At 38.2% G+C, this 14,112-nt stretch overlaps 2 protein-coding genes across 3 annotated transcripts; one reads left to right on the top strand and one right to left on the bottom strand.

The window, feature by feature from the left end:
- Positions 1-2,056: 2,056 nt before the first annotated feature.
- fosl1a (FOS like 1, AP-1 transcription factor subunit a) lies at positions 2,057-6,748 on the top strand. Its single transcript, XM_039665673.2, has 4 exons — positions 2,057-2,572; positions 3,139-3,396; positions 4,298-4,405; positions 4,491-6,748. The coding sequence occupies exons 1-4, from the start codon at positions 2,399-2,401 to the stop codon at positions 5,064-5,066; spliced, it is 1,116 nt and encodes a 371-aa protein (XP_039521607.2). The 5' UTR covers positions 2,057-2,398; the 3' UTR covers positions 5,067-6,748.
- Positions 6,749-9,065: 2,317 nt separating this feature from the next.
- ccdc85b (coiled-coil domain containing 85B) lies at positions 9,066-12,696 on the bottom strand. Of its 2 annotated transcripts, XM_089134850.1 has the most exons (3): positions 12,286-12,696; positions 11,890-12,183; positions 9,066-11,773 (listed from the first exon to the last, which is right to left on the bottom strand). In XM_089134850.1, exon 3 carries the CDS (start codon positions 11,612-11,614, stop codon positions 11,012-11,014), a length of 603 nt encoding a protein of 200 aa, XP_088990976.1. In that variant the 5' UTR covers positions 11,615-11,773; positions 11,890-12,183; positions 12,286-12,696; the 3' UTR covers positions 9,066-11,011. The 2 variants fall into 2 exon arrangements, with proteins under 2 accessions (XP_088990976.1, XP_039521609.1); XM_039665675.2 differs by having other exon boundaries at positions 11,890-12,696.
- Between the last annotated feature and the right edge of the window lie 1,416 nt (positions 12,697-14,112).

Here is a 14,112-nt window from a genome sequence, read left to right as displayed (position 1 = left end):
TCTCATGAATATCATGATAATAATATAGCCTATATTTAATAGATATTTAACTGATTTGGACATGAAGAGAGAGATTTTCTTAAAGATATAGACCTAGTTGTCCTTTTTCATGATTCACTGTTTTTTTTTTTTTTTTTTTTTTTTTTTTTTGCAGTCATGAAGATGCGACACCCCAAATATATTTGTTGTAATAGGGCAAACAATTAAACAATTTAGAATCTTTTATGGCCTTTTTCTAATGTTGAACGGATGCATAATTTATTCACTTATCACAACAATTACACCTAAGTGTGTGAGAAAAAAATAGCTAATATATATTGAGCTAATATAATAACAAATTTATTAGTAGTATTTTTTATTTTGTAAACTGTAAATTATCTGGTGTAATGCTGGTAGATATTTGTGATAAATGAAAGCAACAATTTGGTTGGATACATGTAATAACTGGCATTGGGGAGTGCCCTTAATGAACTAATGTCCAGAACTTCAACATACGTAAATAGTTTGCATCAGTACCAAGCCTTGGGTAATAGCACATCCTATCTCACTGGGCAAGAAGCACCTTGTCTGCAAGTCAAGGCATGTTGCGGAGAGTTGCAAAAGGGGTGTGTCATAGCATTCCATTCTGCTTGTGTCATAATTCACCTAATGAGGCACAGACACAACACCCTTGATACAACCAGATTTAGCCAGATGAAACCTGAAACACGTAGCTACCAAGGAACAGTGACATCATCCCAAAGGAAGGTCAATTTTTCCTCAAACACAGAGAAAGCATTTTTAGATACAATATCTCCTGCAGCTTTTTGGTTTCATTTTTACAAACATTTCCTTTGGCACAATCAGATCAGTGTACTGAGTGCATTGTAATACTGAACAGTCCAAAATGAGTCATAAAGATGCTGGAAATTATGATCCTATGCTTTGATAAGCGGCCTAAACAACAATGACTGTATTTGAATGGTAATAAAAATAAAATTTAAGATTTATAAAAAAAAAAGATGCTTGTTTTCATGTTATTAATTTTATTTGACTTCACTCGAGAACAAAAACATATTTACAGTGTGTAGAAATTGGGGCTGTAAATTAAGGAAGCAAGTATGATGTCAGAGGGACCAGGATAAGAACTTAACAAGGGCCACCAAATGTATAAAAATTACCCAAGCAGATATTAAAATAGATACCCCTTGTAATGATTTTTATAATTGTAATAATTGGTGATGACAGTCTCAATTGTTTGGATTTAGAATCATTTCAGATGATTGACATATGGGTACTGTGTTTTTATATGGTGAGGAAAAAGGTAGGCCTACTTTCCAAATATTTTTCTGATGTGAACACTGTAACACGAATTGGCTGAAAGCAACTTATATAAAACGCACATGCTCGGTTCTAGTATCTTCTATTGTAAAATGTTTACGCTCAAAATAAACCAGACTGCAGGTCTATGGTGAACTGCCAAATCATTTGTGGTTTTCAAAAGAGTGAGTTTTCATCAAGATTTCACTCCCTGACACCATGAATCATTTTCCCTTTCATTGCTGTACAAGGATGACTCAGCTAATTGGTGAAAAGCAGTGAAAATTGTTTCATGACCCTTCATTCATAGCATTCATTCAGTGTATAGTGCTTTAAAGTGGTCTCTCCACAGGAACGTGCTGAAACCTCAATGTACACTCACGACTTCCCTTGTGGAAGATCAACCACTCTCACATGTACTCATCGGAAGAGTAACGCGAACTGCTTTGTGTGACCAATTAAATGTAGACCACACACTGCTTATTAAGAGTTAACATAAACCCGCATGCTAGTTAAGAAAAAAAATTCTGAATAGATGTATCAACTAAAACCTAAATTATAAATGTCAAACGTTGCTGTAAAAAGCTCAAGTTTACATTTACAGACTAGCTTAGGAAGGAGTTCCCGGAAAAATCCAAATATGGTCATATACGTAATGTTTCATGTGACCATACGTCATTCTAAAGCCCGGCCGGCAGCACCATTTCCCGTAAGTTGGGAGGGGCGAAAACTGTACGGCTCTTGATCATATATTTATTCTCGTGAACACTTGAAACCACCAGTCCGGTAAAGAACAGAACTGTGTTATATATATTGTAAAACTATATTTTTGCATATTTTATTCTATCGCTCTATGTAATATGAACATTTTGAACGTTGACAGAAACTTCTAGATTCCCCCAGGAGTATCGTGGTGGAGTCTACCGACTTCCCGCAAAACGGTGGATTTCTAACTTGCTTTTGAATTTAGCATGAACTGTCAGTGATATAAGTAGGAGGAACCTTTTGGGAAGCAGACACAGAAAAGAAAGCAGCTACACAGAGTTTCACAGACTTAGACAACAGCTTTCCGTGGATTACTAAAGAGTAAACGGCATACATGTACAACTACGGAAACTTGGGCAGAGGAATCGACCGGACCTTCCCAGATAGCAGCTCTGGATCAGGCTCGAGCTCTGCATCTCTCACTACAACCACTGTCACAACTCAACAACAGCAGCAACAACAACACCACCATCAACAACTACAACAACAACAACAACAACAACAACAGGTAAGCGTCTTTACCGTATCTAACAAGATAATATGTTATACGTTCGGAATTTAAGATTTCAAAACAGTTTAAATTAACATTTCACCAATTTATATAGCTGCTAACGTTATAATAATTGACAATTACAGTACCGTTTTCATCGTTCATTAAAGATATATTACCTCTATGATATTTTAAAACTAACATATCATTATGCTTAACATATTATTTATTTTAATTAGAAATTAGTTGTAATTCATATTCATGAAGTAGTCTGGCATGTTTGAACTGTCAAATTAAGTTCCATACGTTTTAAATATCTTTGTGGACCCCCTGGAGTTCAATTAGGAACCCCTGGTTTTGATTGTATTGACCAAATAAGAGCAAACGGTAGTGAAGTAATGATACAATAAAGAATGCTATTATCTTTATAAGTGGGAGTTTTTATATCTGGGAGTTTCTGCAAATACAACAACAATGGGTTTTTTTGCGTCATAATGAGATATAATAAAGTCTCCTCCTTAAATCTCTGATGCCAATGCCGTGGTAACTGATAATATATTATCTGTGTCTCCTGTACTTTAAAGAAGTATTCTGTGGCCGGTTCCAGTCAGTTTGTGCCCAGTCTCAATGCTGTAACTTCAAACCAGGACCTTCAATGGATGCTTCAGCCGTCCCTTCTGGGCACGCCGGGGCCATCCAGGGCACTTCGAACATCTTACTCACTGCCACCAAGAATCCCATCTATGAATCCTCAACTTACTCTATCACATCAATCCCGACCAGGTGTTATTAGAGCAGCTGCAGCTGTCGGCAGCTCATCAAGAAGCAGAAATAATGAACATGTAAGTTTAATTGTCAGTCTGTGATGAGTCATTACGGGAGACTGTGACAGCATGGTTTGTCACCATGTTCAGCTGTCATCCTCTCCATTTTTGTCAGTGGTCTTGGCCAAAATCAAACCCAGTCATCCGTCTGTTCGAAATCAAAGCGTGGAAGACACAGAACTTGTTATGAGTGTGTATGTGTGATCTGTGAACGTGATTGCTGAAACATACAGGGTGTGAATCTCCTTTTGGCTTATTGAAGGGTGCGAACTATGTATTGACCTGTAAAAGTATGTTTGAATAAGACTGTTATATAATTATGATTTCATAATATGCTATATACAAGGCGGCATCTACCGAGGATGAATTGCAGAGATGGTCGTTCAATATTAACTCATGAAATCCTTCTTGACTCATGCATCCAAGTCTTGAGGATGGCAGGGAGACTGAAATATTGAGAAAGGAAATGGGATATCATGTGATTCACTGGAGGAAAGTCATATGACTCATTCCTGAGTCACTAGGGTGTTTGCAGGTGATTCATCAATTCAAGGACATGAAACTGCAAATGATGCTCACAAAAGAACAGAATATAAAGATTCATAATAGAGCATTTACAACGATGAAAATTGCAATATTGCCTCGATTTTGGATGTATAATTAAAAATATCATCCCCTAGATGGCAGTATTTCCACAAGTTTAATATAAAAATTGATTGACCATGGTGATGGTTCCTATGGGACACTATATATATATATATATATATATATATATATATATATATATCACTATTATCAATTATTAATTTTTTTTACATTTCCTGTGTTTTTACATTACATCTGTGTACAATGTTAAACTACCTCATGCATATTAATTTATTCACATGTTTCTTACATTTGCTTTACTTTCTTACTCCAGCTATCCACTGAGGAACTTGAGCGGCGTAGAATTAGAAGGGAACGTAACAAAATGGCTGCGGCTAAGTGCAGGAATCGTCGACGCGAACTGACGGAAACATTGCAAAATGTAAGTTAATTTAGCTTCATTTGACATACTTGAAATGTCTTTGTATTTCTTGGACCCAAACACTGAACGTTTAAACTTTTCACAGCAAACTGACAAGTTAGAGGATGAAAAATCACGTCTGCAGAAGGAGATTGCTGAGCTTCAGAAGCAAAAAGAAAAGCTTGAGTTGGTCTTCGAGGCCCATAAACCCATCTGCAAAGTCCAGGACTCTGACTCAGACTCTGACTCCAACAGTGACCTCCCATCACTAAGTGGAATCAAGATTGAGCCTGCGGACCCTGATCTTCCTGGACCCCCTGGAGAATTAAAGAGTTATGCCAAGCCTAATAAACCCAAACCCAAAATTACCATCCCACCTCCAGCTTCAGCCTCCACTGTTACCAGCGCACCTCTAGAATCAGAGTCTCTTCATACTCCTGTCCTCATCTCCACTCCATCTCTGACTCCCTTTTCTGCCAGCCTGGTCTTCAGCTACCCCTCTTCTTCAATGGATATCAGCTCAGTGACTTCATCCCAAGCCCTCAGTCTTGCCCCCTCTCAACACGGTACCAGCCAGCTTTCTCGTAACCCTGAGCCGTGTGGTGTCGCTCATCGCCGCAGCAGCAGCAGCGGGGATCAGTCCGATCATTCCCTCAACTCACCAACCATCCTCACCCTTTGATTTCTCAACGCGTTTATGACTTCCAAAAGTGTCCTTACTACTACACGCAAACATAAGCAAGTACTTTTACCTGTGTATTCTGTTTACCTTTATTAATGGCTATTATCAAGTCACTTATATGCTTTATAAGAATACAGAAGCAAAAGTTAAAAGGTGATGTGTGTAATGGTTTTGACTTGAAATGCTTTCCCCTGTCCCAGCTTAATAAGGAGACATCTATGCCATTCGTTGGCTGATCAGTAATACTGGCTAAACCAGGGGCAGGAACAATCTGTTAGTCCAAACAATGGAAGACAGTGTGATTTGGTTCGGAAACGGCTTGAAAATGGTCTTTATTTTTGCCATTTCATTTGGTTAGAATAGTGGCGCAGAAATTACACACTTCACCTTTATGCATGTGTAGTCCAAAATGAGAGGTAAAATCACCTTTCATATGAAGTAGACTGAAGTCATCACAGCACATACTGTATTTATATATATACAACACTGAAAAGAAAACTGACTGACATTAAAGCCCATAACGCTTGACTGTAGTGGCTTTAATAATATTATTATTTGATATATTAATTTATTTTAGCTACAGATTTAATATATCATTGATGGTACAATCACAGTTAAAAATCTGGCCTACTAGCAAGTTTCTATGAGAGTTAGTGAGAGCACAACCATTATGCCTTTCAGGAAGGGATGTTTAAAGCAATTTTTAATGAGTGTCTATTAAGTTATTTATTAGTATGTTCATTTTAGAAATGTTATGGTTTTAATTGATGGATCTATTCTAAATTTGTATTGGTTATACTGTCTTTATATGCACGTTTGTGGACTTACACAGCCAGCGTAATGCTATTTCTTTGTCGTGTCATTTTATGTTTTTAACCTTGGTTTTAAGAAACATAATGTTATAATAACATGAATACGCTAGTTTTAAAGAAACCGAAGGTATGCTGCCTACCTGCTTCTTTACAAACACCACATCTCAGCACTGAGAATGTACACTTTAATGACCGATTCACTGTTACACTGGTTAAATTATATTTTAACTTCACTTCACTGAACACTTCAGTGGCTACACTACAGTGGGTTTTCCCTACAAGTACAAAAGTGAATGATTCACAGGCCAGTAGAAGTAAATTATTAAGATAGACTCTTTATACTCTATTGGATAAACTATGTTAGATTCTACTATTGCTTGACCACATATAGTTTTGTATTTATTTTTTGAAAACAAGATATTTTTTAAATACTTTTTACTGGAAACATGTTGCATGCTGTTTAACCTCAAATAAACAAATACTGAAAATATGTGCTGCTATTAAATACACATTATTATGACTTCGGAGATGTTTTGTAAGAATAATAGTGCCTTGAAATTAGGAATTACATTTATTTCTATTCTGTATGACATTCATATATGGCCCCTTCATATGATTATTTGTAGCTGTAATGTTATTTCAAGGGGCACACAGCGACAGATATAAGCAATAAAGTAAATGCTTAGTAAGTTACATAATGGAAAGTGAGCAGGGGTATGAGGAGGGGTTAAGCGTTTCCTCATAGGATGTCAAAAAAAGTTCAATGAGTCACAAACACATTTCCTCTGAACTAGAAACAATTGTTAAACATTCTCCTCTAACAGTTGATCTTAATGTGATGTTTTGAAAGAATAAACAAGAATCTCAGGACACACTTTCTGCATTTTCTTCTTTCACGTCATCTGCATGCTTATGGTTATGGGAAAAATTCATGTACTCTGGATGACAAGTGTGTGATAAAAAAAATATCGCACTTTAAAAGGAGGTTTTCACATCTATAGATGCCATAAAATAATATTTTTTGTTCTCTCTTCTAAGTGTGAAAATGTTTTCCACTATAAAAGGAACTTTAGTGCAAAGGAAAGATCAATTGATGTTAAAGTTTGGATTCAAATTATGGAACAATTACGAAGCTTTATTTTTAAGAGCAATATAGCCTATGTTGACAAAAAGACAAATACAATTAAAGATGAATAGTCTGGATAAACAAAAGTGACAAAGTAAAAGAGCGTGTATAAGGCGAAAGAGGCCAAAACATAAATATACAGAGAGCATATTAAATAAACATGGCAACCCTTTTTCCTTCACACTGCGTCCTCTGTTATCACTCTGATTTCAAGTGAGTCACATAGAGGGGACATGAGAACATATGATTGAGATAATGAGTTTGACTGAATGAACCAGCGAGCACATGTTCTGCTGAAAGGACCTCTGTATGCCCATCACAGTGAAAGTGTTTCTGACTCTGGTGCTGCTGTGCAAACAGCATGCCCAAAATAAAACAGTGAAACGTCAATAAATGAAGGCCTGAGGTACAGCATGACTAAGGCCTCGTTAAGCCATGACCGGGAAAATGCAATTCATTCTATTCAGAAGTCCTTTGTGGGATAGACTATATATATATATATATATATACACTGTTAGGGACTATTTTTTTTTCTAACGGAAGGAAGACTTTTAGTGATTTTACTTCTTGAAAGTTGCACTAATATATATTTATTTTTTAATGTAAAATTTTTATTGTGTGGTAACCGTTTTATAAAAGCAATCAGGTACTCGAGGCAAGTGCTGTATTGTGAATAAGTAATTGCTGAAGTTGTTACTCCACTTTGCATCCTGCCTAACAACGCCCTTCAGCCATTACTTATTCACAATACAGCACAGCCTCTCGTACATATACACACTAACCTAAAGGATTATTAGGAACACCTGTTCAAATTCTCATTAATGCCATTATCTAATCAATCAAACACATGGCAGTTGCTGCAATGCATTTAGGGGTGTGGTTCTGGTCAAGACAATCTCTTGAACTCCAAACTGAATGTCAGAATGGGAAAGAAAGGTGATTTAATCGATTTTGAGCGTGGCATGGTTGTTGGTGCCAGACGGGGCGATCTGAGTATTTCACAATCTGCTCAGTTACTGATTTTCATGAACAACAATTTCTAGGGTTTACAAAGAATGGTGTGAAAAAGCAAACACATCCAGTATGCGGCAGTTCTGTGGGCAAAAATGCCTTGTTAATGCTAGAGGTCAGAGGAGAATGGGCCGACTGATTCAAGCTGACTGAAGAGCGGCTTTGACTGAAATAACTCGTTACAACCGAGGTATGCAGCGAAGCCTTTGTGAAGCCACAACACGCACAACGTTGAGGCGGATGGGCTACAACAGCAGAAGACCCCACCGGGTACCACTCATCTCCACTACAAATAGGAAAAAGAGGCTACAATTTGCAAGAGCTCACCAAAATTGGACAGTTGAAGACTGGAAAAATGTTGCCTGGTCTGATGAGTCTTCATTTCTGTTGAGACATTCAGATGGTAGAGTCAGAATTTGGCGTAAACAGAATGAGAGCATGGATCCATCATGCCTTGTTACCACTGTGCAGGCTGGTGTTGGTGGTGTGATATTGTGGGGGATGTTTTTTTGGCACACTTTAGGCCCCATTAGTGCCAATTGGGCATCGTTTAAATGCCACGGCCTACCTGAGCATTGTTTCTGACCATGTCCATCCCTTTATGGCCACCTTGTGCCCATCCTCTGATGGCTACTTCCAGCTGGATAATGCACCATGTCACAAATCTCAAATCATTTTAGATTGGTTTCTTGAACATGACAATGAGTTCACTGTACTAAAATGACCCCCACAGTCACCAGATCTCAACCCAATAGAGCATCTTTGGGATGTGGTGGAACGGGCCCTGGATGTGCATCCCACAAACCTCCATCAACTGCAAGATGCCATCCTATCAATATGGGCCAACATTTCAAAAGAATGCTTTCAGCACCTTGTTGAATCAATGCCACATTGAATTAAGGCAGTTCTGAGTTCTGAAGGGGGTCAAACACAGTGTGTCTGTGTGTGTGTGTGTGTGTGTGTGTGTGTGTGTGTGTGTGTGTATATATATATTTGTTTTTTTTTTTCATGGAAAGTGAAAGTATGAGGAAAAAAGACCAGAACAGAACATGGTGTGTCAGTCAAGTGTATTTAAAGCTATCTCAATTACTGAGCATAGCCTGAATAAAAAGCAAATGCTAAGAAAAGCAAATCAATCAGAGAGCTGGGGTCTTGTAGCTATAAAACTGAAGTCATTGAAATAATACTGATCATATATTTGGAATTAAAACATGTACAACAGAACAATCCTATGTAGGAGGGGTCTTGTAGAATGCAGCAAATACAACAAAAATTACTATAATAATAACAATATATAGCACAATAATTTGAAAACTACATTTCTGTCAATGTTTTCCCCTCCAAACATCAGTGTCAATTCAGCATGTATTAATTAAAGTCTTGTCAAAGCAACAACTGAACATAAAAAGCTTTGTACAGTACAGCTATGTAGTTAAAGTGGGGTTAATGCAAAAGAAAGTTCATTTTGGATTCAGTGCAGAACACAGCAACACTGTTTAGTGGAGCACACGTCACTACATCTAGTGAATTATACTGTCCAGTTCAAAATAAACAAGAAATAACAATCTTATACTGTAGAAAAGTGGTCTAGTCACATGTGCATTTCCAGTGAATCATTCTTGGGCCGCCGCAAAAGCGATACAGCCATATTTCACAAAACAATCTGATCTGCTTACAATGGAGGCTTTGCTTTGCACAATCGTTTGATACTACCAGTTCCTCTCCATTGTTGAAAATGACTCAGTGCTTTTTGTAAATGATTTTAAACAGATCATTATAGTATATGGCTCTAATCAGTAAAAATGTAAATCTCTAAAGATTGCAGATTCATTGCAGCCCTGTCATAGTGCATCGTAGGAGAAACATCAGCCCGTGAACAGATCAGTGCACAGTAAAACCTGGTAAAAGTTAGCAGTTTCTCAAAATGTTGTTTAAAAAGTCAACTAAACCCTAATTTGCCCCTATCTACAACCCCTGTAAGAGATGAGAGGAAACATTCCAGCAACATTTGGAAAAACATTCAAATAATGCTACTAATACGATAAATAGCCCTGCAGGAAAATGTAAAGATTTTAAAACATGGTGGATGGTTTCTAGAATGTACAAGCCGTCTTAGACCAGAAATAGACAAGTTGGTCATATCATTTAAGGTGGTCCAGATGTTTTTCGACTAGCTTAGACCAACAAAACCGCCCACCATGTTCCAAAACACCAAGTGATGATTTACTCTCATTCATTCCATACCTGTATGACTGACTTTCTTCTGCAGAAAACATTAAAGTGTATTTGTGTTTCTGTCCATATGAAGGGATTCCCAAACATTGTTGTCAGCTGAAAAAAGTATATATTTTTTTTCTTATTTAAAAATTATTTATTTTAATTTTACATTTTTATAATTTCATTATTGGCTTTTCACCCACTCATGAACCCCTTGCAGTTCCCTCACAAACCCCCAGTTTGTGAAGCCACGATAAAAGTCAATGGGGTCCAATTCTGTTTTGGACTTGCTATGAGTTTTATTTTATGGATAAAAACAGTTAATCAAAATAAACATTCTTCACAATATCTTGTGTTCTGCAGAAGAAAGTAAGCGTACAGGTTTGGAATGACATGCGGGTGAGTAAATGAACACAGATTTTGCATTTTTGTGTAAACTATTTCTTAAAGATGGATTTTCCAGCAGGAGGACAGATTTTGAAAGAAAAGGCTGTCACTTTAAAGCTTAAAAATGATTCTATGTTGACTGGCACCCAGTAATTTCCCTCAAGTTTTCAAGGTCTGCCAACTATAAAAATTTAATCAATCAAATATAGAGAAACTGTACTTATGGCATCAAAAGGCCATGAGTAAACTAGCCTACTGAAGTCCTGGTCTATTTTTTTCCCCCACCGAAATCTGAGATGTCTTTGTCAGAAAATGTAAACTACTTTTGTAGACAAAACGTCTGTCTCAGCATCAAGAGAGAAGGTTAAGTAATATGGCTCTGCTCCTCTCCTTCAGTCATCTGGTGAACACACCAAGTGCAGCTGGTCTGGACTGCCAACACTCCCGGTGCTGGAGCTCCCGTCACCCACATCCCGGGCCACCATACACGGTATGTTGAGATCCGTGGAGCCACCCGGGCTGGAATCACTTCTGCTCACGCACTCTTCTTCAAGCACCAAACAAAGTTCCTTCAGATCCAGATTTTCCTTAACCAGACCGTCCTGCATCCGCTCCAGGTCGGCGAGTTTCTTGAGGTATCCGCCGAGGTCCTCGCGCATCACTTTGGCCGCGTGATGGCCGAACAGTTGCCACTCACGCGCGAGCTTCTTTACTTTCAGACGGTCGTCGTCCAGAAAGCAGCATAAATCTCGAAGTTCCTGGTTCTCCTCTTGCAGCCGCTGGTTGATGACTTTGAGTTCCCTGATTTCAAGCAGATGTCCCTGCAGTTGTTTATTGACCTCCTTTATTAATCGACCGCGCTGTATGAGAGCGGACATCTTATCCGATTCTTCTTTGCGGAGTCGATTCACCAGCTCTTCTTTAGAACAAGTCAGCAAGTCTTCATCGGACATTTTTGACAGCTCCCGGTTCAATATTTCACTGTCGCTCCCCATATTGTTGACAAATTCACCATCAATTAATATTAGCGCGGTTAAACAATAAAATAAGTCTGACGAGGCACATGAGTTGTCTGTCACTGTAAATGAACCGCAACATTCCTCACCCAGGCACGAAGAAAACGGCCATTTCCTCTTCGGTCCGATATTTATAACCTACAATAAGGGAAAATCACAATTCTTATATGCAAACAGGCTTGTTTTGGGCCATGTCTAACGATTAAAACAACAAGCTCATCCCGACTGTATCACAGTGAACAGGCCTAACGTACCTCACTCTCCTCGGTGTTTTAAATCGGCAGCATTAATTTATCAGTATTTGGCTTCTGGGAAGTACTGAAGCACAATCGCGTTTGTTCCTGCTCCTCGGGATGGGATGAGAGGTCAACAGAGAGGTTTAAAATAATCCCCGTGGAGCATCTCTTCTCTTCTGTATTACAGGGATCACAATGTCCGTCTGCATCCGTCTCTCTCTCTCTCTCTCCGCCCTAAAGCTCATGCAGTGCAATCCACGGTACCACGTTATTACTGTCTAAATAAGGCAAGGCATCATATCGCTAGCGTTCCTAAAACGCGATATAAATATGAAAAATAAATAAACAAATCAGAGTAAAAAATGCAGGACAGGCTGGTTACACTAGTGCTGCATGCGATTGGTCGGTTTTTACCTAAAAACAATGTCGGATAATCCGAATCAACAAGGTTGAATTGTATAGCGGCAGATTGTGGGTTTACTTCGTGGTGATTCCTGAGGAATTCGCTGAGATGTTCCTTGAGATTAGTATTTCCTTTGGCGGTGGTGGTGATAGGAGGCAGTGATGTCTTCCCCCATCTCATCCTCTCCTCCCCCTATTCTCTTCACCCCCCTCCCTTCTTCCCTTACTGTAAACTCTGCACTGTATCCTGGCTAGTGAGTCCCTCTCACACAGCTGTTTCCAATAATACTCCTACCAAGATATACTGTATTCCAAAGGCTAGTAATACAAGTTTATGTTGAAATATCTCTGGTTGAGGTCTTCCCACTGCTGCAATGAGACTGCATACACACGGGACACACACAAAACTAACGGAAAGGGTGACAAAAGCTTTTTCTCTTTTTTAAGCCATGGTATTTAGCCACATCCTTCCTCCCTGCTCTCCAGCACAATTGCTCGCACGAGGACATAACAATGTGGGTGTTAACCAGGACCAGGGGTGAGAGAGGGGGGTTGCTGGAGTGAGAATGGAAACAGGCCACAGTTTCGGATAAACGAGCGGGAGGGGGTGAAACAAAGGCATGCATGACAATAGGGGAGAGGTGCAGAATAAGAACAAACACGCTCCTTTGGTGGATTCAGTTAATTAATTGCAGTTTGGATGAAAGGAAAACATTTAGAGCTGTGTTGCCTAAACCGCTGTGCAGGGGATTAAACGGTTTAGGCTACTGTAATGAAATAATGAACTGGCAATGATGGTATGGTTATGTAGCAGAAGCCTACTTGGAAAAATATTGAAAGCGCAGAATATGTATTTGTCAGTCTAATATTCTTCTTGGAAATGTAAGAAACTACTGGAAACTTGTAAGTTTTAAAAAAAATTGTGATTTACTATTTGTTTCCAAACCTGTTCCAAACATCCACGAGGTGTGTGCTCTTTAGTCTCCTCCAAAGCAAATGACTTTGTTATTCACTATTATCAATCATCAATAACTCTTTATTGACTTCAATGTCCACCTACTTCATCTGTCCATTCCAACTGTTTAATATAATACGTGTTTGATGATAATCCTGTCTCCGAGTCTGGCATTTCATTATAATAATAAATCAGACCATGTTTTCATAAAAAATCATTTTATAAATGTTATTTCCCAAACTGTTTCAATGTACGATTCTAAATACATTTTAAAATGTTGAGGGATTTTGGTGAACTTGGGTTTTAATTTGGTTACTTTGTTTACCACACAGGTGCTTTGCATCCTATAATTGCCCACAGTAATGCTAGGGCAGGGTCATTTCCCCTTATAAATGACTCAAGGACATAGACCGGAGTTGTGATGTCAGTAACTTTTTCTTGGTAATACCTCTACCTGATATTAAAGCTTGTGTGCTATCACCATGATGGATTCTTTAAAAAAAAAAAAAAAAAAAACATGCATTCTTTTTACTCCTCCTGACATCTATATTTTTTTACTTCAAAGTTTCAGTATTTCTATTAAAACCTAGTAACGTCACAAATAGCAGTATTTGACTATAAGATATGAAGAGTTCAGATGCAAAAGCCTCTAAATGCCATTTGAAATTTTCTTCTTTAAAGTCCCCGTGAAATCAAAATTGAACCTATTTACTTTGTTAGCGCATATTACTAGTCTTGTGGTGAACAATTAATCCGTGCAAGTAAAAATATATTTAAAAAATGTTTTACCTTCGTAATCTTTAATCAAAATCTGAAAAGTTACTTCCGGTCTGGAACGGTTTCTTTTTCTGATGACGTAGGTTTCACAACTTGGGTGGGGAAAC

Source organism: Pimephales promelas, chromosome 9, assembly GCF_988280905.1.
Source record: "Pimephales promelas chromosome 9, fPimPro1.hap1.1, whole genome shotgun sequence".
In the NCBI taxonomy this organism is placed as follows: domain Eukaryota; kingdom Metazoa; phylum Chordata; class Actinopteri; order Cypriniformes; family Leuciscidae; genus Pimephales; species Pimephales promelas.
The sequence above is the reverse complement of the archived record's forward strand: the minus strand, read 5'-3'. Positions and strand labels throughout refer to the sequence as shown.

What these genes read in the sequence shown, in the direction of transcription:
- fosl1a (XM_039665673.2), top strand. Translation starts at nt 2,399, where the DNA reads ATGTACAACTACGGAAACTTGGGCAGAGGAATCGACCGGACCTTCCCA. An exon ending in AACAACAACAACAACAACAG is followed by an intron (nt 2,573 to 3,138) that starts GTAAGCGTCTTT and finishes TGTACTTTAAAG; the next exon opens with AAGTATTCTGTGGCCGGTTC. An exon ending in GAAGCAGAAATAATGAACAT is followed by an intron (nt 3,397 to 4,297) that starts GTAAGTTTAATT and finishes TTCTTACTCCAG; the next exon opens with CTATCCACTGAGGAACTTGA.
- ccdc85b (XM_039665675.2), bottom strand. Translation starts at nt 11,614, where the DNA reads ATGGGGAGCGACAGTGAAATATTGAACCGGGAGCTGTCAAAAATGTCC.